General features: G+C 38.2%; 1 protein-coding gene across 2 annotated transcripts in view; it reads right to left on the bottom strand.

Moving 5' to 3' along the window:
• Positions 1 to 25,944, bottom strand: part of VWF (von Willebrand factor) — a 148,437-nt gene that overhangs the window by 22,250 nt on the left and 100,243 nt on the right. For both annotated transcript variants that reach the window (XM_040566017.1, XM_040566023.1), the window contains exons 35-43: positions 21,016 to 21,236; positions 19,855 to 20,047; positions 18,869 to 19,210; positions 12,959 to 13,164; positions 9,290 to 9,392; positions 9,110 to 9,184; positions 8,444 to 8,548; positions 7,763 to 7,968; positions 6,313 to 6,462 (exon numbers count right to left, since the gene is read on the bottom strand). In XM_040566017.1, the coding sequence (XP_040421951.1) occupies positions 6,313 to 6,462; positions 7,763 to 7,968; positions 8,444 to 8,548; positions 9,110 to 9,184; positions 9,290 to 9,392; positions 12,959 to 13,164; positions 18,869 to 19,210; positions 19,855 to 20,047; positions 21,016 to 21,236 (1,601 nt within the window). The remainder of the gene's footprint in view (positions 1 to 6,312; positions 6,463 to 7,762; positions 7,969 to 8,443; positions 8,549 to 9,109; positions 9,185 to 9,289; positions 9,393 to 12,958; positions 13,165 to 18,868; positions 19,211 to 19,854; positions 20,048 to 21,015; positions 21,237 to 25,944) is intronic.

Here is a 25,944-nt window from a genome sequence, read left to right as displayed (position 1 = left end):
ATAGAGGAGTGCAAAAAGAAAAAGAAGTAAATCCACTTCTAAGGGTGACTGTCTCAGTTGCCACACTATTTGGAGTTTTCCCCTCAAACTGCATTCATAGCATTTGCATACAGTTTTCTTTCAAAAAAAAAATCTCTTTGAGAATCACTATGTGAAAACATCTGTTTTTACATATGATTGATATCTAATTGTAAGAATTATTTGTATTTAAAAGACTTTTTTTAATATAATTCTATTACACAAAAGAAAATAAGAGGTAAAAATTGCTTTGGTGGCATCTTGGATGTTAATCAACACCCAAAACTCTTTTTCCCATCCCTGAGACTTCAGTGTTAGGGTTCAGTCTGAGCACACTCAGACATCTGATTGTGCTTGGGCTGAAGCAGAGGGAAGGGGTTGGTCAGACGTGTAGCCTGGGGACTAGCTTTGACTGATCATTTCATCCTTTCATATCCTGAAGCAACTAGCCAAACATTCAAACACTGGAGTACCTAAGTGAAAGAAAGCAAGGAACTTTATTCTAATTAGAAAAAAAACACATGCTATATTTAACAGTCTGCAAGGGGCAAAATATAACTCTGATTTCAATACAGAGTTAAAGGGAAAAAGAGTTGTTCTGTCAGAGAAAATACTGTTCTTGTGAAAAATGCCAATGACAATAAGCACAATATCTGTTTTGATCTACACCTTCAAACTGAAATAGCTTAAGTATTCCCAACCAACACCACCCTTCATGAACTGTCCTTGATTTGCCACATGGGGCACTTAAGCAAACCTCTATAATCAGCAGACTTTCACTTGAAAGAGCATTTTGTATAGGGTCATACAATATAACACCAGAGTTTGACCTATCTTTGAGGATAAAGTGCTGCATGATATATTTTGTTTGATATCAAATTTTATCTACTACATGTGCATGTGAAGCATCTGAAATATGGCATACAACATTTTGTTTGTGTGGTAAACTCAGAGAAATAAAAATCCATGAGTTGTTTGTGCTCAGAGTAAACTCAGCATCCTGACTAAGCAAAACCCAACTGCAGGATTCAAATTTCATGACACCTGTGTGAAAAAACAGAGCCCTCTGTAGAGCAAACAAAACAAGGTGCCACGCAGCAGACTCTAGGTATGATCCATACCACAAAGGCAACAACAAAGATGTGGGTTTTTCACAGTTCAACCTATCTAAGTGGCTCTTTTGGCGTTCAATGGACTCAAGATCTGAGTGCTCTGACTCCTCAGGTGAAGAAACATAGGGGGTCACAGCTTTCAACCTCAGCATCTGCAGAGGCATCTCCAAAGGCAGCCCCTGAACCACCACAGCATACAAACCTGTGTCAGAAGGCAAACCTGCAAACTGCACCAATCCATGAGCTCCTCAAAGAGCAGAGCAGCCACCTGTACTCAAGGAGGAAAGTGGACAGCGATTCCCTGCTGTCATACATCCTCCACAGCTTTAGAAATATTTTCCTATTAGAAAACCCGAACTTTTGCATTTAAACCATGAAAATTTGGGCACACAGGACTAAAAATAGCTTTATGTTATGACTAAAAGTTTTAATATTTAATGTTAGATCTAAGAAAAGGAAAAAATATCGTGTATTTTGAGGTATTGGTTTTTATTGTTGTTTTTAATTAGATGACCCAAGTACAAAGACTACTTGCTACCAGGATCATACCAGAGCATTTTCCATCTCTTCCTTTATTATCTTTCATTTTCTAGCATATAGACGCTGTGGAGATGCTCTGGTTTGTTCAAGAATCTATTTTCCGCCATTAGCCAATATTCGGTTCATCCTCTTCATCCTCTGAGTTTTCTGGACTGGATCTGTTGCTTAACTTCACCTTCACATCCTGACTTTCCTTTCCTTTTTCTTTTTTTTTTTTTTTTAAACGCAGAGTTCAAACTTCAAACAGGGTGTCAATACTCAGAAGAAGCCCTCAGTGTCTGGCCATCTGTCACAGGGACATGGAACTCCCTGTCTACAGGACTACAAAATCCATGTGCCTTGGCAGCTAAGGGAACAAGGGAACACCAGCCACCCTTTGCATTTGGGCAAGTATCCTTAGTAGACTGGCCAGTGATAATAAGCAGCTGCTACAGAGAACCTGACAAGTGTTCAGTTCTGCCACCAGATCTGGCTGTTTTATCACATAAATGCAGAGATAAAATGGCTCTACCACATGGAAGATGAAATTACAAAGATTAAGACATTATACTACATGGTAGGTGTAATTAAGCCTGCTTTTGGTTTGGGGCTTGGCTTTGTGACAAATAGAAGACAAACACAGATTAATTCTGTAGCAATTGGAGAACGCACATTTTGGTCTCATCACTCACTCAGGACTATTGGAGCAATCTGCACAGGTGCATTTGTGCAATGTGCATTGTGCACACTCCCCTGTTTCATTCCAATGTTGCTCAGGATGCATAGCTCATCTTTTCATGGTTGCTAAGGTTTTGGCCAGAAAACTCTGTCAGCTGCCTTCTGGCCAACAACATAGGAAAGAAATAATGGAAAGTATTACTCAACACCCAGTATTTTTTAAAAGGCTCCAGTATTTGCCTTTTACATATTGAGATGATAGTCCCTAGAGAGCATTAGAGAAATCAAAGAGAATGAAAAGAACGAGAGGCTGAGAAAAACCTAATAGGATAGATAAAAATGAATTTGGAATGCTGAAAGCAAAATCTTCAGTTGTGATGACTCAGCATAATTCTAGAGATTTCCCTGGAGCTAAGCTCATTTACACCAAGTGAGGACTTAATTCTCTATCTAAAAGTCTCTAGAATATTGAGGTATCATTTCCTAATTTTCTTAATAAAGTAAGCTTGAAAATCCAAACAGGATGTTTGAAATTACTTCTCACCAAGACTTTCACAAATTTTAAATAGGATCCTGCATATCTAATCCTCAAACAACAGTCTTTGTTTGAAATTAATTTATTTGACTTCCTTAATATGCACTACTAAGCCATTTACTCCCATGCTTTACATGTAGAAGTCAAATTCTGCTACTTTGAAGGAGAATATCAGTTTGAAATATTGGAGATTAAGGCTGTGGATTTCAGAGTCAGCATTGATTACAACCATAATTTGCTATGCCTTTCCACATAGGATACAAATGTTCTTTATTTTAATTTAACACAGTCATCAAAAGTCTTGAATATCTACACTAATTAATTTACACACACTTAGCCAAATGGTTTTGTCTTAAACACTTATCCCAGAAAATTATGCTTCATTCTTCTCATAACCGTGCAATGCTTTAAATTATCCAATACTTTAAATTGCACTTTTTTATATTACTTATTATGTTCCTAACTTCAAGAACATTTATAGAAATTAAGAAAGCAATTGCTCCCTTCACTTTAGTACACTAGGGATTTTAAGGTGTTTTGAAAGCTGTTATCCATTTTATCACCATGATTTTCTAAAGAGATAGATTTTAATGTACTCAGAGAAATCTTTACTGAAGAAGCTCCAGGAGGGTAAGAAGGTACAGACACCACTCCTCCTTGTGGCAGACGCAATAATTACAACAATTATCTGCTTGCTTTCAAAATTTCGGTAAGAGAAAGATACAAGACAACAGAAGTGAGAGGACTGTGACATGTAATGAGGCAAATCCACAACTGGTTTGCAAATGAGAAGGCTGTATTTGCTATTAATTTAAACATCTTCAAAGAATTTGGGGATCAGTTCATTTTAATGAAACATCCATTCTTTTTCTATAGTGTTTCTTTATGTTCTAAAATAGCAGATCAGATTTGCATTTGATTTTGTCAAGCACAGGAGAACAGTAGCACCACTCACTCATCAGGGTGAAGGAGCTAGTTTAAGTGTTTAATTGTTGGGGATTTTGTTTGTTTGTTTGTTTTTGTTGTTGTTTTGTTTTGTTTTGTTTTGGGGTTGGGTGGGGTGGGATTTTTTTGTATTTTGTGTATTTGTTTTTTTTGTTGTATCACTAAGTAGAAAACTGTAAACTGTTTTCACTGAATTCAGATGACATGGGCAAAAATGATACTTCACAACTTTAAAACTTGGCAACTGAATTAGTAACAGTAAGAGAAGGGAGTATAAACACCATCTTAGTAATAATCTACAATTAAACTGTCTTTAACACCAATACAATGTTCAGTGTCATCTAATCTGAATTGGACAATAAGCATTAGGGTCAATTCAAATTGGACTACAGAAACTCTGTGGTTCTTGATACATAAATTCGCTGAATCAGGAATAAACTAAGGAAAAATAAAATCTGAGCTCTACAGGTTGTCCAACAGCTAATGTTTTGGTACTGCAACTTTGATAGCCATTAAAGGAACAGAAGAAATGACAGAGTTCCAAAATGAATAATTTCCTCCAAGCTTTTTTCTTTGTTTGTTTACTTGTCTATTTAAAGAAAAGCTTTTTGAGACTGCAGTGCTTAAGACTTATTTGTAAAGAAACTGTAGCTCTGTATTAATGATATTTTCTTAGAATAACAGATTACTGATAAAATTATGGCTATAAGCCAAAATAAAGCCAGATATTTTAGATCTAATATTTCATAATCATTTCCATACTCAAAATGAGTCTCTTTTATGAACTGAACAGAAATCAAAAGGATTCTCTTGCAAAAGCTGTAAACTACCCTCATGATTTTCACTGCATTGGGCATCTTGAAGTTTTTCTGACCAAACACTATACTTACAGGAAGAGCAGTAGTTTGGGTTGTTTTTTTTTTTTTTTTTTTTTTTTTTTTTGTGGGGGTGTTGTTTGTTTGTTTGTTTGTTTTGTTTCCTTTTTTTTTTCTTATGGGTTGATTTTCTGCTCTGGTCCTACACAATTATATGCTGTTCAAGTCACAGCACAGGAAAACGTTCAAAAAAACATTTATATTTAGTTCACACCTTCTCATGTGCACATACTTATATTCTGTCCAGCTTTGTTCTGATAAGGAGGTGGAAAATTAAATTATATTTAAAAATACAATGATATCAAGGCATTTGAAATTTTTGTAAGCCAAGAGACAATTAGCTTAACAGACTTGAGAAAAGATAATTGCTTTTCATACATCAACTTGCATAACTGAAATGTTCATAGACAAATTTGCAATAAATGATTAACTGTTTTAAAATAAGTTAATGTAAATTCAAGTTTAAATTTAAAACAAATCAGTCAATATAGAGTTTCTACAGCATTGCTAACTCATCCATGAGGTGCTGCACATACATATTCTATGCCCACTGACAGTCTTTGACTCCCAGACACATTGTCAATGTCCTTCTGAAAGCAAAAAGAACGCCTCTAACTTTTCATAGCTGTATTTGCAAAGTTTTCTAATGAAGACTCGGTATGAACAGCGTATGACATATTTGTTTGGAAATTCACTGTATTTCTGAGCAAACAGAGCATGGTTTCTCCTGGAGCTGAAAAAAAATCAAGTGACTCTTGTCTCACATTCAGCACTGGAAGACCCAAGATATTACAGAAGCATCCCAGCCAGCACAGTGAATCAAACACAGAAGCAGACTACATGCCCCTTTTTTAAAAGGTTTTGCAGCTACTGCTGTAGCATGCTCTCCCTTTCATTTCCCACTGAGAAAACCTAGCTGAGTGTCATTACAGAATGACACTGTTGAGTCACAGACCAACATGCAAACATTGGCCACTGGACCACTGAAAGCACTGATGTCACAACACACATCTGGAACACATGCTGCTTGGCCAACTCATCAAATTTTCCTGGGCTAATACAATATAGAGCCCAATATAAACATTTAAAAAGCAGTTAAGCAGCTTGAATATTTGCGTACTATTAACTAGCTCATCTTTGCCTCTGCACTGAGGGAAAAAGAAAAATAAGAAAGAGCCACTTCTTGGCTTCACTTCACAGTTCATGGGAGAGACAACCTATGGGAAAAACCCTGGGTCAGTAAAAGATTTACAGAGAATATTCTGAATCTGAACTCACAGACTGTGAACGCTGGACCACAGAGTAGGGAGGAGCTTCTTTTCCTGAATGGAATTGTCTAGTACCATCAAAAACAGTCAGTTAATCTATGTATACACTGGAAGTTTTAGAAAGAGGGAAAATATATTTGTGGTGGTCTCTAACATTTGCAGCATAACTTCTCTTCTAAAATAAAGTCAGTAATACTTAGGCCCTCTAGACTCTGTTCTCAAGATAATTCATTGCTACAACACATATTTTCTATTTTTCTCTAGTTTCTCTAAACATGCAGGTTTAAAAAGAATCATTTTAGTTTCCTATCAGGACTCCACTGGCTAATGCAGATGCTCATTGTGTAAGTAATGTTACTCACCCGAGAGCAGAAAGTGTTACATATTTTGTCACGACATTCCATCATCTGAAGTCCTGTAATGTCATCTCTTGTACTAGTGCAAGAACATTCTCTGCAACCATCTTCCCAGGTCTTCCCAATGGGGTAGACAATGTTGTTATGCACACACACCTATGGAATACAACAATTTATACATGAAAGAATACTGTGCTGCTGTAAGGACACACTGCTGGCTTCAGAAGGCTGATTTTTAAGACATGAAACCCACCATAAGTTTTATTAATATTTTGAAGACAGTAGAAACACAAGATCTTAAATTTGTGGCCACTCTTTTGAGGAAAGGAAAGTAAGCACAGCCGAAGCTGCTGTTTTATAAAGAATGGAGACTTTTATTTGCATTCAGTGGAATTGCCCAGGGTCTGACTCAGTTTCACTGTAAGTATAATGCGATACAACATTTAGAGATGATAAACAGCAAGTCCTGTAGAAGGAGCCATGCACACAAAACTTCTGCCAACTGTATCTGCTAATCTGAAAAGATACTACTTTGGGCTACAAGCATTCATTCTTGTATCCTTAGGCCACCACAGCTACCACAAAAGCAGTGCCATCTTTTATATTGAACTCTCTATTAGTAAATTTTACATGTTATTAAAGACATGAATGTTTGTTAATTTTATAGATGTAGAAAGTAGATCACGGAGAAATAAAATGACTTATGCAAGGTCATGAACTACTCAGGAGTAGAAAATAAAGCCTAGATCTCCTGAGCTGCAAAACAGAGTAACCCTATATTAAGCTGCTAGGTAAGGTTGCTTTAGTGAACACGTCATACTGCCCTGCAACTTTTCCTTAAGCAACCTTACCTTGAAGGTTAACATAATATAATGACTTAATAAAAAGTTGGCAAAATTAGGAAAAATTCATCCTTGTGAAGCTTTAACAGAGTTAGGTACTGATGTGGAAAAAAAATTAAAAGTGGCCATGTAGTTTATGTAAGATAAACAGGTAGAGGCAAATGTAATCAAGGCACACAAGGAGTATAGGTATAAGGTGTCCCAAATATGTCAATAAATTAATATAGGATTGAAAGTATGCAATTCTAAAATACAGTAACTGTACTCATCCAAAAGCACATACATGTTATCAATAAATAAATAAATAAATCAGAATGGCCTCTGAAATTCCAAACGTCTGAATGGCCTTGAAGTTTCAAAAGGTTACATATAGATATAATCATCTGGGTATCTCAAAGTGACAAAAAAAATGTGTTGGTTACATCAGAATAAAATGACTGTAATGAAACAAGCACGGTATGTTGCAAGGGTGCATTTTTCTCACAGACATGTAAATTAAATATGTATCATTTTCAGGTAGTCTGTTTGGTCTTTTGTTTATATCTATCTACCCTCTTACTGTGATGTTGTCCCCCCGTATGCAAAAGATAATCTTATCTGTTCATCCCGCTTACCGTTCCTGGAACACAGGTAGTAGATGTGCAGCCGCAGTCATTGGTGAGAGATCTGGATAAATATCCAGGAGGGCAGCTCACTGTCGAGTTAGTACAGCTGCAGGTACACTCATATTTATCACAGCACTCTGTCTTCTTAACAGTCAGCTCCCGATGTGGTGGGCAGAAAGGTCTTTGAACTAGACTGCATGCTTCTCTGTTACAAGCTAGCAGAAAAAAGGTTAAGCACAGAGCATTTCAGAGCACTGCAAATGAACAGGACAGTTCTCTGGCAGCAAGGCACTAATTGCTACTGCAAACTGTTATACATCTACTTAATAAACTAAGTAATGCAGATATAAAAGACCCAGGTCAAAGATTGTACTGCACGTTCAGAAGTTCCTATCCTGACAAATACGTATATATATCTTCTCTCATATACAGAAAGATTTATAAAATAAACATAAGGGTCAGTGCACACATATCCAAGAGTACAGTGTTTGTCTTTTCCTTAATTCAACAGTGTACTCAGAAAGTGCCAACAATAACTTTCTTTCAAGTCTGTGAAATCATTGTATGTCTACTGGCTCCCAAAGAAAATCTTTCAGAGGGAAAATGTAGTGCATAAAGGATGTTGTCCGTGTTGTTCAAATGCAGTGCCCCAGTATCACGCAGTGCTAAATATACATATACATATCTTACCACATGTATAATTTGGTCTGCATTCTCCAGGGTTGGTCAGTGCAAGCTGCAGGCCAAACTCACAGACAGGGACAGGAGGCAAATCACATGAAACTAGATCACAGACTAAGAAGAGAAATTGAGAGAGTGGTCAAGACCATGCCTGACTAGTTAGTCTTCTAGAAAAGACATACACATGCAGATACGTCCCCATTTCATTTATTCCCTACACTCAATTGCTATCTTAAAATACGAAGCAAGTTAGATTTCAGCAGGTCAGTGTTTGTTTTCAAAAATAGCTATGGGAACAGTTCAAGTTTAGGTTATGAAGATTCTAGTTCTGATTTTGTACCTAATGTGCAAACACAGATCACACAAAAATAGGTACTTGGAAAAAAAAAAAAAAGACACTTTCAGTGTGTCACTTAGGAAAAATAAATAAATAAAATAAAATAAAATAAAATAAAATAAAATAAAAACAATTCTCTATTCCCTTCTTCATCTCTTAAAAAGGGGCAAAGTCAAGTTTGAAGTTTCCTCTTTTTTTTTCTACACAGATGATAACTCAGTCATTCAGTGAGTTAAAAATTAAAAAAAATGTGTTAAATAAAGATGCAGATTTTATACCTTTGAAACATGTGATAAAAACACGTACCAAGAAGAATCCAATGGTTTATGAGAACCTACCACACTCATACTCGGGGCAGCACTGGCTGGGGTCCCTGCGCAGACGAGGAATTTCACAGGGACCACACTGAACAGCTGGAGTGAGAAGAAAACAAAATAAGCTTGGATAAGAACTAAAATGCTAGGTAAAAAAAAAAAATCAGTTCAAGTCCAATCATACTCAGAGCTAGACCAACTTACATTTGGTAGTCGTGCAAGGTCGGAGAGTGCAGTTTACTCTCCTATTGTCTAGACATGTGCAGATCTTGCAGGGCTCATTGGAGGGAATCCATGTTTCCATGGGCTGCATGGAAAGGAAAAAAAAATGTTAGAAAGAAATCTAATAATCTAATATCCTGATCAGTGTTGTATTGGTGATAGGAGTGGGTGAGAAAAATTACTGTGAAAAACAAGAAGACTACATGAGAGATTAGTTGGTTGCTCTGTTAACAGTAAGAATCTAAGGAGATGCATAATTATGAAATGACTGTAGTGTACCAATTTAACAAAACATGTAAAGTATGCATGAATTAGATGAGGAATTACTATTGTTTTATGCACAAGAAATGCTCAGATGTTATAAATGCAATCACAAGCTATGGTGAGAGTAACAGTGGACTACATACCATGATGGATGTTTAGTGATAATAAGGGAACCAATGATATTTTAGGAAATACATAGAAGTGGCTTCCTTCCCAAATTAGTGGTACTTAAACATAGAGAAATAAACAGTGCGTATTTTTGATCAAGAATATGTTGGGTCTCACCACTTGATTTCCCAGTGGTTTGCTGGCTGGAAAAACGCTACAGCAAGCCCAAATCTGAAACAATCACTCCTGTACTGATTACCAAGAGGTAAAAAGCATACTCAGAAATTGCCAGTAAAGTACATCATTATTCAACCACTGGTCTCTCTCATTAGAGAGAGGAACATCATTGATTTTAAAGATGTAGTTACCTATAAAGAGCTATATACATTTAACATCCATTTGAATAGGTAGATAAGAGTGAAAAAATGCACTATGGAACAATAAAGTTAATTTGCACAGTCAGTCCAGGTTCTGGGTGAGAACATGTAAAGTAGGTTAGGACACCACTAAGGGAAAATGTGTCAATCAGAAATCTCTGAAATGCATTTTATAAAAGCTTGCTGAGACCCTCAGTAATAAAGAAAGGAAACATATTGCCACCTGCACCTAGAGATATCTATGTACTTTAAGACATTACAGGAATCTGAAAGGACAATAAAAATGATATTTTACTTTCAAAGGTTAACACCATGGCAAAGATAAAACAGGAGGCATGCCAGAACAAGCCAACCAGAGGTTTTACAAAGCTTAGAAACCATATCGCATAGGGTTGGTTAATCCGCAAGAAATCTATTTTAGTCAAGGAAAGCTTTCATTGACGTATTTCTAGTAAAGAACATTATCTCAGGGCTTGAGAAAGACACTCAGAACCCTCTGCCAGAGCTTTCAATGGACTCAGGGTTAGGAAGTCCTGAGAAAGAAGCTGATAGGGAATGCCTACATTTGCAGACAGTGATGTGAAAAGCATTTAGACATTTCGGAACACAAAGCAAGAATCACAACTTTTACTCTAACATTTTCACGAGCCTCAATTTTCTGACAGGTTTTCCTCAGCATAAATAAGTCTCTTTCTAATATCAGATGACATGACAAAAGATAGAACAGTGTTAGTAGAGCTCCGTATAAATATCAGTATTGAGAATCCAATAAGCTCTAGCACTATCTTGGGTAGAATGGAACAGAGGAAAGAGCACCAGAGGGAAAGACGAAGTTTAAGGAAATCATAACCCACTACAAGTTGCACTGCCTGATACATTGCTCACACGGCTAATCCTGCAGTGGAGGATACACAAAACGGCTGTGTGAGCTGATCCTGCCCTGCCTGCCACTTCCCCATCCACACAGCAGCTGCATCTAAGCCTTGCCATTGGGGTACAGGCTAGAGGTTCTCAGAGTTAAGACTCCACTAAGGGGTGTGTGACAACTCGCATGAATTTCAGAACTTCTGCAGAAAGAAGCAGATATCACTGCAAACATTATTCTCAAGATGTGCGCTGAGCTTTTCTTCATGAGAGCTTGAAGCAGTTATTTAAATGGAAAATGCACTACAATGCCCAAGGATTCGGGGATTAAAGGATACTTTAATCTACACTTGTAATAACCATTTCATATAGAATCATAATATAATAACAAGAGTTCTTAGGCTCTCTGGGAGTTGTGCACAGCTGATCTGTGTTTAGGATAGAAATTACATACATTGCATGCTAATCTTTTTCTGTCAAGAGAAATAATAAGAATTTTTTTTAATTCCTCTTATTACACAAAAATTACTTTTTTTTTTTTTTACCAGCTCTATAAGCACTACACAAAACCAACAATACTGTATTTAAAACAGATCCACAACAGAACACACAAAAACGAAGGCTACATGCATGGAGATACTGTAACCTTAAAACAAAAGCTAATACAAAATACAAGCCAAATGTGCTGAATCCACCTCGCCTGAGCTGTGCTGTGGCAGCACCAGCAGGTGGCGGGCGCAGTGAAAGTAAGGTGACCCGTGTGGTTCCTGTACTGGAACAGTAGTGCTCTTACCACTTGCTTCACCAAGTCAAGTGCATTACTCGCGAGTACGCTATGACAATAAATAAATAAATAAATAAATAATAAATAAATAAATAATCTTGATCTTACGCTAATCAATGCAAACGGTATTTAAAAAAGGTGTTTCATCCAAAAACTGCCTTTTTTTCCTTTCAGATTAACTGCACACATATATTGCTGAACTAAATGTGAGTTTAAGTCTGTGTTATAAAGTTATTCAGAGTATATTTATTTACATGTTAAAATTCAACTTTTTTACTGAAAAAATAGACCACACACACAGACTTCTGTTATTTACAGAAAATCCGTGTTACAAAAATGACTCTTTAACAGCAGATTTTGCAAGTATGATAAGACCATCCAAAAGACTCCTAAGAATCTAAAGCCCATAAAATACTTAAACTAAAGCCTTCTTAAAGTCCCATAACAAAACTGAAGATTTAAGAGGTCTGGCTGACTTAGATGAAAACTCTCAGAGTTAAGGAGCTGTGGGTGAAGAGGAACAACACCACACTCACAACGGGATATAAGGAGGTTCTTGTGCACCCACTTGTGTGATATTGAAGGGGAAATCAACAGTCTGTTTCACTGAAGTCTGGCACCCACCACTCACAGCTATTCCCCATCCCATTCTGCCACAGAGAAGTCTGACTTAGCTGAGGAAAGTGGATTTTCAAGAAAAATAAAATGATGAATTCCATCAAAAGAATGATCCTCATCTGCATGTATTTCTTGTTTAAAAAAAAAAAAAAAAAAAAAGGAGGTAGGCTAGTATGGCTTGACATAAGGTCATCTTGGTCTCACGGCTCCACACCAACCACTGAAAATATTTCAGTTTGCTTTTCAAAGGTAATACTATACATTTTAAGCAAGTGTTCAAGATTAATGATTAAATTGTCAACTGGTAAAAGGCTGCTGAATGGAAATGTTTATCTTGGTAAATGTTGACTTACGCCATCCCTCCTTTCTTCCCTCTAGCCCTCCCTCCACACAAATTTGTCATGCATTTCCGGGTGTGTATAGACCCAGCTGTGAATTATATATCCATCCCAGCCAATTTCACACTAGGTTCACACTAGAGGAGCTACATGGGGCCAACAGCCAGCTGGTTATGAGGAACTGAGCTAGAAAATAAAGCATCCAAAGGGAAAAGTAGTTAGACTTACAGGACAGACTTACTTGCAAAAGTACAAACCCCAACCACTTACAAAGGTAACCTGCTAAGCATATAGTTACCTGATGGTGCATGCCATCTTCACTGATGCATTGTGTGCAGACCTCTTCACCAACACAGCTGTCATTAAAAATCACCTGTCCATCTGGACAGAAGCAGCCCTCTGTGGGATAATCCTTGCAGACACTGAGTTTGGTACTATTCTCACAGTGCTTTATGCAGGCTTTGTGACAGTGATCATATATCAAATATGTGGGACATTTCATTGCTGGGGAAGACAGAAAAAAACTCTTTAGATGCAGATTTGAAATGGAGAGTGATGTTTCCACCCATACATCCTCCAGAATTCTGCTGAGTTTTTTGAAAGCCATCATCTGATGAACATATTTTGTCCTCTGCAGCCACTAACATCTTTGAAAAAATATCTTTAAGAATAGCAAAATACGCAGTAGAAACTGATTGAAGTCATTAAATGACAGTCCATGGAAATAATCGTCAAGCTACACTTTCAGGTCCCAAGAATCAACGTAGAACAACTTACTCTAATAATGTTTTAAATGAGCTGAACATCACTGGATAATAGACAGAATTTGGAACCATCTTTACATGCATTAGAGAAGCACTGATAACAGTACAAAGTTAGGACACATCCAGGACAGACTACAGTATTGAATAAAGAGATTTTGACAACTTGAGGGGTAGCAGTGTTCCCAGGCAACTAAAGAAAGCTAATAAACAGAATATTTTGTTACTCCAACACTGAATCTGTTGGATACCTGCACCATATTAATTGAATTGCCCTAAGTCAAGAAAAGTTGCACTTCCCCTAAGCCAACTCATAAAATTTTTTGCTCATGAATTCACAACACTGAGGATATTGTCTCTGAAAGCAATCATAAAACTAAGGCTATAGCTATTTGAGAAACCTATGGACACTGTTTCAGTACCGTGTACTCCCTTAAGTCTACTTTATTTTTCTCTGCAGCTTCAACTAGGAAAAGCGTTTCTTATTTCCCAGTTTGTTACTGCTGTGAGGTTTATAAAGCCTTTTTTTCAGTCCCCTAACAAAAAACACTGACAGAAAATTACTGAATGAATACTGAATGAATGAATGCGTGTTCCCAAACAAGCAAACATTCATCAGATGACCTGTCTACACACACACACACCTCTTAGCCAAAGGAAACAGAAAAGAAATGCTTTTAAAATTAACCCTTTTCTGTTTCAAGAAATTCTAAATGCAATTATTTCTGGTTTGTTTGAGTCTATCGTAGTGGTTGTACGTGTGGACACATATCATAGTCCAGCATGTACAGAGAATCTTGAAAAGCCACAAGAACTTGACAGAGTCCAATCCCCTTATGAAATGCTTTGTCTGGATTCTGAAAATACAAAAGGTCTACCCATGAAAAATAGGAAAAATTGCCTGCTTAAAAATCTGTACTAGTAGCCACCTAGACTATATTCAGCTTTCCAGAAAAACTCATTCACCAAAAAAAAATCTGCAAATAAATCAGTAAGGACTGGTGCTTATTGTAGCCCTAGAGAAAACCTTGTAAACCTTCTCTGCACAAAATTAGATTAATTTATTTCAGAGTTTAATACTGATGCTCATTAGAACCTGGACAGCTCCTAAGTAGAATCCATACCAATGCTACAACCTCTAACATACTTTATGCAATGTAGCCTCTTGAAGGAGCCAGGTGTGTAAAATACACAATGAGGAACAACCCTGACTCTAGATATAATATTAAAAAGCCTGTGGGCCTGTGTAAAATGGCAATGGTTTTCCAATGAAAGAAGAAATGAAGTAGTTATGTTTTGCAAAGTATAGAAGAGTTCATGTGAATGCCCTCGTCTCAAACTGGCCTCTGGCCTTGGGCACGTGGGACTGAAATGCACATAATCAGTGTCAGGACATGGGATAAACATTACCAATGTTCACAAAATCATTCTTAAACATTCTTTCATCTTACCGGTACGATAACAATCAGGTGATTGTAGAAAGCCACCTCAGACACATTACTGCCTTTATGCTCCAGAGGCCAGGTCCCACATGATTCACAGGTGACTGTGCATTTTGTATGTAAAATTCTCTCAGAGATACATAAGGTGAGTAAGCATTAAGGACTCTCCACAGTCTGCCTCAGAAAAAAATATTTCAACAAGCCACCCTCCTGGCTGGCTATTTCAGTGTTTATTGCCTCTGAATAAAAGGGAAATGACTGCAGGTATTAACAAAACGGAAAAATAAAGCTGAAAACCAAATGACTAGAAGATTCATTCTTCTGCCAAATTAGTTTCAAACGAAATCTACATCAGAAAATAGCCTGTATGGTGCTACTATAATCACGTTGATATTTCATTATCAGTTGGTTGGATCCACTAAAACATGATTTTTTTTTTCCAGACTGGGAAAAGAACAGTAAAAGAAAAGCTGGGGGGAAAAAAAATCAGTTTCCTGTAAACAAGTGAAAGCACAGCACATTTCAAACACTCTTCTGGTAGATTTAGGTACTGACATCTCTTCAGCTGGCTGTTCTGCCTTTGATTTACAGTAGCCATTCCTAGTAGGTATTCCTAGGGAGAACATAACCTCTGTGAAAATCTACAGAAAGTTCAAGTTCATCAAAACAAATCACTTATCGAGTTCACCGTGAAAGATATAGTTTGCATTGGTATTCACTTTGACTTTGTGGTTCAGATCAGATGAGACAGGGCATCCTTGTTTAAGTATTCAATGGAGAGTTGGAGGAGTAGTTGTTTTTCATGCCTGTGATAGATGGGGAAAATACACACTTCCTTCCAGGTGACAATGCTGCTACTTTCTTACCTGTAGTATATTTTAACTGCTACCTAACTCCTGATGTCACATACTGCTGGCTTGCCTTTTCCCTCCCTGTACTGCCATACACACGAAAAAGGACAACTAAACCTGAGGGAGCTGGGATGAATAATGCACTAGGCCCAATAGCTCATCACCTGCCAGTCAACCTCCTTGTGCTGCTCAGGCACAGCTTTCTTAAATTTCCCTTAACTGGTCTTCTTTAACCAAACCAAGATATTTAGGAGGGTTTGTGCAGTGCTCTTGGGATCACTCCCAAGGTCACATTAAATCTTGGGATTTCAAGGTCACATTAAACCAATTTAGACGAGGGCTGCCATTAGAAGGGGCAGTCCCCTCTCTTTCTTAGAGATAACTCACCCCAGCTGCTCTTTCTTGCTGGCACTTTTTTCCCTTTATGGGTAGTTTTCAGAGCTCACCAGGAAGCATGTGAAGACTACTGCCAGCACAGCAAAAGGAGTGGGAATGCACAGCTGGAGATGGAAGAGGGAGAAAAGAACTGGCCTTCTGGTCTGAGATCAGCTGAAGGCAGTCATAAAGCCACCCTCTTACTGTTGACTACAGATCATGGTTTAAATTCTTCAGTTGTTACGGTCATTGCCAGTGTGCCCTGCTAATATGGAGGATGAGCAGCAGCAGACAATCTCAGGGTAGGTTGACTACACAAGCCTTTCTTTAGCAGAGGTCGTTAAAAGGCTTCTTGTTACTCGTTGCTTCCTCCTCCTGACCCTTGCTTCTCTGCCAGATGTCACTGCACCTCTGTTGAGGGGGCAGCAGTCTGTTATGCATTTGCTTTCTAACCTGGGCCTGCAAAACAATACAACAAAAAACTAAACACAAAACCCTCAAAAAAAAACCAAACTTATAAAAGATGTTGTTTCCTATCAAAATATTTTTCAAGGAAACCCTGCTGCTAAGTGCAACCAACATCCTGCTTAAAGAACCACAGCTTTCCTGAGTTGTACCAACTAGGTCTTTGTCTCATACACCATGCAAGGATTAACTACCTATCCAAATGCAATTCATCTGGAAGGTAGTATTGGCAAGTACCTAGAGGACATGTCCACACTGCACATAAATGAGCTGAAAAAGCTGCTGAAAAGCACTCTGCTGCCATTTATCTTCTGAGTATTTTTGCTTTCTGAGCAAAACTTGCTAACTACTACTGTTACCTAAGCTACACAGTTCAAAACTGACTAGGTCACCTCCACATGTGCTGTCACCTGGTTTGTAAATGCAGAATAAATGTACCAAGGTCCATCATATTTCCAGGTGAATAAAGCTTCCTCTCCACCCAAAGCTGAATCCCAACACGTACCAATATTGGTAATTCAGTGACTTGTCAGCAATCCGTATGATCTTCACACTAATATAAAGCTTGTATTATTATTGAAGTAGAAACTTTATCCAGTGAGCATTACTGTGAAGGTGAGCCTGCTCAAGGGGTATATATTATATGTCTGAGTTACATGGCTGTCAGTACAGGCTATAGGCTGCTGCAGCACAAGTCTGAGGGTAGCACTGGGGAAAAGGGAATCTTCCTCGCTACACATTCCCAGCCACTGAGACAAAGTTGGAAGTCCACCAGATGCCACTCAACATATACACCGTCCCAAGAAGGAGCAAGTAAAGCTCAGGCAGTGGAACTGAACAAGCACAGAATGGAGAACAGGCTTTGTCTTTATGGGATATTCCAGAAAGTATATTTACCCATCCAGGAAAAGACATGTCAGGAAAGACTTGTGCAGTTTGAAATGTCCCAGCATGGCATGTCAAAAATATCAAACTCTACAAAAATGACAGGGATTTACTGGAAGGGGAAATAGAAATAAACCAAGCTACTTCAGAATCATGCCATTGTTATTAAACATGTAGTGGTAGGGTGATTAAGTTGTACTGTCTATTTAGTCTTTAGTGCATCCTGTATAATGTCCCTGTAATTGGCAATTTTATTTTTGGCAGTTGCACATATGCACCTGCATGAAGAGATGATGCTATTGTCAGGACGCTAACAACTTCTTTATGTAACTAGTGTTAAAATAGGCAATACTTTGGCTATCCTGGTACATGCTGTGTAACAAAGACAGGAATTTGAAGGCTGCGGAGAGTTATTAAGGTACTCTACTGACATTGAGCCTTGGACATTACAATTTGCAAAGTCTGACTGAACCAGTAAATTTGGAAAATTGCAGGCAAAATTCTCCCTCTCTTTTCTGGGTCTGCATTTCAATTGGATGGTGTTGCTTCTTAAAAGAACCAGTCTTCAATAGCAACATGTTATGCACTAACCTATCCTGGACAGATATTTGAGACTTTAACTGAAGACATGGGTCAAATTCACATCCTATTCCATAATTCCCCAATCTGTGCTTAAAACATGAAGAAAATCAAACTATGTACTGATTTTTTTGTGGTATGATGCCTTTAGGATGTCGGTTCTCCAGTTATGAAGTAAAAAGTATCTGGGAGCATAAGGGAAAAGAAACAAGGCAACAAGAACTGACTACAGGCACCTAGAAAAATCAGAGAGGCAGGAGATGCAAAAAACAACTGGGATATCAAGACACCACATGAAGGGCTAGCTGGGAGAGAAAATCCCTACATATATACACATCTCAGGTACCTGACTAAACCAGAAACACTGTAAGTGAATACTGAATGTCTGTAACCATCACCACGGACAGACTAACAGCATGAATTAGCTACCTCAAGAGTTACTATTTGTACTTAATTAAATGTTGCATTTTGGCAGATCTTTCAAAACAGGACTGTCAGAAAAAAAAAAAAAGGAAAAAAAAAAACAGGAAGATAGGGCAGGAATTCTTAGGCCTATAAAAATTTAGGGGAGTGAGTATACAAAACAACTGGCCAATTTTAGCACTAGAACTTCTATTAGGCTCTGGACATTTGCAAGGCTCTCATATCCTGCTATACTCCTTTCTCATATCCAACATAGAAAACACAGCCAGGAGAAGAATACATGAAACTTGACCTGCAACTTCTGCCCCATTACATGGTATTCAAAAGGTAATATTGCACTGACAAGATGGCCATTATCATCATCACTGAGTCAAACAATTTATGCATCTGTTGTACTATATCTGTATCTGTATGGTAAATTCCTTACGACAGAACTCAGGCGTTCTCCAATCTATGCAGATCCCATTTTCCCTGCATATGTGAGCGTAAGAAGTTATCATCTCGCAGGCTTCATCCTCATAGCAGCTGCTCTCTTCACAGGACTCATAGAACATGTTGGGGGGGATTATCCTGTGGCACTCTGCAAACCGATCGGAGAGCAGGAGGTGGCAATGTCTTGCAGCATGCTCAGAGCATCCATCTTCTCTCCGGACTTCACAGATCTTCCCTGGCTCTTTCAATGTCCAGTCCTGAATAAATATGCCACTGTCAGAAGTGACAGAGCCATTACGTAATGTGAAGTCATTGGCATGGTTCTGGTCACACACCCCTAGGAGGGTGAGTAAAATGAAAAGAAACAGTCTGAATACAGTCAGCAGTAGAATAAACCTAGAGAAAACATGCACAAGACAGAGCTGGTTGGAGCTGCTCAGTGAACTCCAAGGGGAAGATGAGTCGATATTTTTTATAGCAGTTATCAAGATAGGCATAAAGACCCTGAGTTTTGTTTCCTTATTACAGGAGACACATATTATGCCATAGATGTCTAATCTATTGTAAAATATGCCATAGAATTAACTCTCCTAAGTAGAGGTATCCCCCACGAACCCTTCACCTTCACTCCAAGCATAGGATATGCCTCTCACATAAATGCACAAATATATGCAAGAACCTAAGGTTAAAGCCTCATTTAACAGAAAAAAATCTCCTTGAACAGATAATGTGAAACAAGTAAAACATGACAGATGCCTAGCCTTGTTCTTTTTAAGGTATTTTTGGGAATCAGTGAGCTGTTACACTGATGGACATAGTAGAAAAGCAACACAGATTATCAGTGTGCCAGCAACACAGGATCTGCTCAGGTTCAGGATCACACAAATCCAATTTACAAGGTTCAGGATCACACAAATTCCAATATAAATAATAGTTCAAGCCAAGTAGGAAGCTGTTAAAATCACTAGCTTTCAAACTTACCACAAAGCCCTTGTGTTCCTGAAGAAAACCTCTTTGGATTAAGTTTAAGAATAAATTCATTGTTTCTCGGAGTAAATGTGAGATTATGGCCAAGATGGGAGAACTTGATTTCATGCATTATTGCTCCATAGACAGTGACTTCAAACAAATTGCTAGAATAGGGAATATGAACGCTTCTACCATCAACAGCCACCTGTTTTCACAAAGGCAAGATCATCACATCAGTTGTGACAAGCAGTTAAAAATCAATCCATCCTTACAGTTTAAACACATTTTGACTGAACCTGGATATAAGAATTATTTTTGCAAACTGAAACTTTTTATTGGTTCTAAACATGCACAGAATTACTTGACCTACATTCTGTTTATTATTCAAACAACTTCTTCAGCATTTTTCCATATGAGGACATTCATTCCACATCGCATATATACAGACCAGTAGCCTAATTCCATGAAGCTAAAACGCTACCTCCAGACCCTGAGTATCATTAAACATCAGTGAAAGTCAAGGTTATCCACCTTGACTGATCACCAGTGGTTTTGTCCGTCCTATTTTACTGCATGAGTTAGAAGAGATCACTGCTGTAGGCTAGCTGACTCCCGTATGCCTTAGGAACAAAGAGACTGCAAATTTGTCATACAGAATTTGAATACTTCTCTGTCTATAAAATATGCAAAAACATCCCTAAGATGTTGTTTCTTCTGAGGCTGGAGTCCACTAGCACAAAAGTTAAGGAACTGATTCCCTAACTCTTCAGGTAGCCACAGTCTTGCATAGGTGTGTGAAGAATAGAGACTGCTCTCCCACACGCTAAATGATAACATTGTGTAAAGAATCTCTGCCAACAAACGAGAATCAGAGTGCAGAATGTCCTGTCTATAATCCCTGCCTTTCTGGCAGAAGTGTCTGGGAGACATTGCCAAATTCCACCTCCTTGACATTGTCACCCCAGCACAATTGGGAGAACCAGAAGAGAAACATGGGTTATTATTTGAATGTAGAACGCATCATGAGATTTAAATGAGGTATTTTCTTAGATTACTAAGAATAGGCTGCAAGGGGAGCAGAAACTGGATAAAAGAAACAAATCTGTCCTCCTAACCTAAAATTCTACAGCATAAGCAGACAATGCACAGATCACTTTCTTGTGTTTAGCTTACTGTCATGTCGCTGAAGAGCTGAACAGATATGCCATGATGTTTCACTTCAATTGAGTCCATACAGTTCATCTTCAGTGTTGCTCTGCATGGTCCTTCATGGAGAAGAACTTCAACATCATGTTGCATATCTTGAAACAAGCTGTAGGAGCAATTGCCAGTCAGTTTAAAATTCAGCCCATCAAATGTGACAATATGCCGAGTTGAACTTCCCATACAGACACCTGCAAATCAATGAAAAAAAGCTTTGTAAGCATTTGCTTTCCTTCAAATTAGACTATTTCTTCACAATCATTATGGGCACATGCAGTTAATTAATAGAGAAAGTGAAGAAGTTATTGAATTGCGAATGCTGTAGCAAATCATTGATAAGAAACTTTCATTAACACAATCACAAAATCACTTAATTACTTTAAAAAATCACATTTTTTAAAGTATCTTTGTCTGAAGCAATTAGAACTACAAAATACTTGGATAAACTTTTGGAAAATCGCTTACTGTGAAGCTCCCTCACATTGAACATGATCTATTAATAAATTTAATATGAAAAATAAAATCAAGGAAACTGTATACCTTCTCTATTTGTAGAAAGGCTGTAACATACTTATCTTTAAATCTCACAGTACTTTTATTGTGACATTGCTTTTTATTCTGTACAGTATTACTTTGTTTCAAACACAGTACTATTTCATTCTTATCAAAAATGTCAAAAGTGAATTCAAAGGGATATTTTTTATTTTTTTCAGATGGGAAACAGAAAAAGAGAAGAGAAAAAAATGTATGCAGGCTCAAGTAATAGCCAACTGACAGTTCAATATTCTGGTCATTATGTTATAAACACTTCCTTTTCTTTCTTCATAAACTGGAAAACAAATACCACAAGTACCTAAACAGAACCTGAACAAAAGGATGATTCGGATTCATATATTTTCAAATCTTTTGCTTAAAGACAATAAGGGCAATAAAAGAAGTAACAGCTAAAAATGCAGGAAGAAAATTCTCATTGCTAATAACTCAGCAAGTTGGCTTCCATTGAGAGCTAAGAATAATTTGTTTCCTGTTCCTTGACCTTCAAACTGCATTTCCCAGCTGAACCAGCTTGTAAGGTTTCTTGTGTAAACAACAGTGAAACAAGTAAACAAGTTAGCAATAAAACAAAGTTTTTCAACCTTTTTTTATTCATGGACATCTAAAAAAATTCTAAGGATAATGGGAATCCTTTTAAATTTCTCATAGGTATTCTGTAGCACAAAATGTATGAATGCATTCCATTTAAATGTTGTCCATAAATACCCAAGACCCACAAATCACACAACAAATCATATTGCTATAATATTTATAACTAGTTCAGCAAGCAAGCAGCTTTATGGCGCAACTCCTGATCCTGATCCTCTGAACTCAGTTACATGACATAATAAAAACACTTCTTCAAGTACTTCCTGTTTGCAAAAGCATTTGTCAATATTTCAGGGCTCAGATACACATACAGTAGGTAGACATTTTGCAAGAAACAACACATTTTCTTCCTAAATTTATGAAAATAATTCAATGAGATACGAAGGGAAAAGTTAATAAAAAAATAAATAAAAAGAGAGAAAAAGAATGGTGATTAAACGAAGGGGGGCATATCAACTTCTTATGCTATTGTTTCTTCAGGTACAGAGTCTTTAAATCACTTTTGTTTATAAATGAAGAACATTTTAGTTATAATTTTCAGTAGGGCTTTGATTTCGGTTTTGGACAAGCAATGTTTCAAGACACTTTACAAGGAACCTGAATGTGCACAAGTCCATAGAACCTGATGAGATGCATCTGAAGGTCCTAAGGGAACTGTTGGATGAAGTTGCTAAACCAGTATCCATCACATTTGGGAAATCATGGCATTCCAGTGAAGTTCACAGTGACTAGAAAAGGAGAAGCATAATCCCCACTTTTAAAAAGGGGAAAAAGGAAGACTTGGGGAACTACAGGCCAGTCAGTCTTGCTCCAGCAAGATCATGGAGCAGATCCTCCTGGAAACTGTGCTAAGGCACACAGAAAACAAAGAGGTGGTTGATGACAGCCAACATGCCTTCACTAAGGGCAGATTATGCCAGACAAATCTGGTGGCCTTTTATTATGGGGTTAAAGCATTGGCAGATAAGGGAAGAGCAACTGACATCATCTACCTGGACTTGTGCAAAACATTTGACGTTGTCCCACACAACATCCTTGTCTCTAAATTATAGATGGATTTGATGGATGGGCCACTCGGTGGATAAGGAATTGACTGGATGGTCACACTCAACTGACCACATATAGTTGTGGTCAATGGCTCAATGTCCAGGTGGAGACCAGTGGCAAGTGGTGTTTCTCAGGGATCAGTATTAGGACTGGTGTTATTTAACATCTTTGTTGGTGACATGGACAGTGGGACTGAGTACACCCTCAGCAAGTTTGCTGATGATGCCAAGCTGTGTCGTGTGGCTGACACACAGTAGGGAAGGGATGCCATCCAGAGGGACCTTGACAGGCTTGAGAGGTGGGCCTGTGCGAACATCATGAAGTTCAACAAGGCCAAGTGCAAGGTCCAGCACCTGGGTTAGGGAAATCCCAAGCACAAATACAGGCTGGGTGGTAAATTGAGCAGTCCTGAGAAGGACTTGGGGGGTGTTGGTTGATGAAAAACTCAACGTGAGTTGGTAATGTGCTACTGCAGCCCAGAAAGCCAATCACATCCCAGGCTGCATCAAAAGAAGTGTGGGCAGCAGGTCAAGGGAGGTGATTCTCCCCCTCTACTCTGCTTCCATGAGACACCATCTGGAGTATCGTGTTCAGCTCTAGGGCCCCAGCATAAGAAAGACCTACTACAGTGTGTCCAGAGGAGGGCCACAAAAATGATCAAGGGGCTGGAGCACCTCTTCTGTGAAGACAGCCCAAGAAAGTTGGGGTTATTTAGCCTGGGGAAGAGAAAGCTCCAGGGAGACTTTATAGTAGCTTTCCAGTACTTTAAAAGGGGCCTACAAGAAAGATGGGGAAAGACTCTTTATCTGGGAATGTAACAATAGGACAAGGCATAATTGTTCAAAACTAAAAGAAGGTAGATTTAGATTAGACATTGGGAATAAATTCTTTCCTATGAGGGTGCTGAGGCACTGGAACAGCTTGTCCAGAAAAGTTGTAGATACCCCATCCCTGGAAGTGTTTGAGGCTAGGCTGGATGGGGTTTTGGGCAACCTGGCCTAGTGGGAGGTGTCCCTGTGCATGGCAGGGGTGATGGAACTAGATGGTCTTTAAAGTCCCTTCCAACTCAAACCATTCTATGAAATTACATTAACTGGGATTTTTACAGAATTAAAATAGAAGAAATTACTTCTGTTGCTACACTGATAAGCAATTGGTTGAAAGGGCATTAGATCTCTAAATAACTGAGTACTACCTCCCTAAATCTCAGTCAATTAAGCATGCACTGCTATGCTTCTGCAGCACAGATTATCTAACCTGACTCCACCCATAACAACAGAGATGCTAACTCACTAAAGCACACTGACCTCCCACTAAAGACCTATTTTGCCATGCCCATCTGTGAACCTTAGACATTGATGTGAGTTTCAGCTCTACTGTTGATGTTGGTATAATTGACATGGCATCAATCTGCTTTCGCTAAGTAGTCATTGAAACAAGTGTACTTTACCCATGGGTTTTTGATCAACTGGATGGAGTTGTTTGCATTTTTTTTCCTCCTCTTATAACATTTGAAAATTTACCACTTTTCCCTCACAAGCTTTCATCTTGGGAAATTATGTTGAACTTGGGGTATCATGGTACATTAAATTTATAAAGAGATAAATAAATGTTTGCTCGTGTTAAAGAGCAGCAATCTTAAGTGAACTATAGGACTCTTCGTGACAATTGACTAACGATAGGAATTGTAATTTTCATTTCAAACCTTCCGAAATTCTTTATGAAGACATGTTTTGAATGCCAAGAGTAATGCCTTCATGGTGCTATCAATGTATTCAGAATCAAGAAGATTATTAGAGATGCGCCTTCTGAGTAGGTATCACTAAGACTATCTTTTAAACTGTAAAATATTTATGATGTTTCAAGTGAAGTCTTTCTACCTTTTTGGAGTTTTCATATCAAAACAAAAATGTTGTTTCTGAATGAGACAATGAAAAATCCCAATGTGGGATTATCCTAAAGAATCTCTCTTTTTGAAAACTGGAGCACCAGCCTCAGGATTGAATCCCTCCACTCTGTAAATTCAAGTGGGTGCACCTAATTTCTGTTCCTGACATCTCAGCCAAGGCACTAATCACACGGTTTCTGCGGAGTGATTCACCGTTTCTGCTCACATACTCAGTTGTGGGAGTGTGGCCATGGGGGTCGGCAAGCCCCATGGTCGGTGATAACATCAGACTCTTAACGATGAGGCCATCAGGAATGTAAAGAGTTTAGGGGGAACAAAGAAGGGCGATTCAAGAGAGCCTCGTTGTCTCGGATTGCTTGTTCTCCAGCCCTTAAGACATGAAAGTTGCTGGGCGTTTGTGGTTGCCGGGCAAAGTAGTTGACCAATGAATAGTTAGTGGAAAAGGAATGCTGTGGGGCAAATAGTATAAGAAGGGAGTCTGTCCTCAATATGGGGAGGCAACACGGATAATGAAGTTATGCCCTCAATATGAGAGATGAAGTTAGGCCCTCAGTAAGAGAGAGATGAAGTTATGTCATCAATAAAGAAGTAGCAGTTACTGATCCTAAAAGAACCCTGGTGTCCGTGTGGTCGTTATGCCACACTCAGTGTGAGGTTTTGTGACAGCAGGAGAGTTTTCTGTTGTTGTGTCTTCAGTACATGTGCTTGACTAATGTCAGGCCAAACCCTAAAGCCCAGGGATGGACCAAGAATACATCATTTGCTTACAGTTTGCTCAGATAAATTTCTGCTTTCCCCCA

The sequence above is a fragment of the Cygnus olor genome, chromosome 1 (genome assembly GCF_009769625.2).
Source record: "Cygnus olor isolate bCygOlo1 chromosome 1, bCygOlo1.pri.v2, whole genome shotgun sequence".
Classification (NCBI taxonomy): Eukaryota; Metazoa; Chordata; class Aves; order Anseriformes; family Anatidae; genus Cygnus; species Cygnus olor.
Note: the sequence above shows the minus strand (reverse complement) of the source record. Positions and strands in the feature narration are given on the sequence as shown.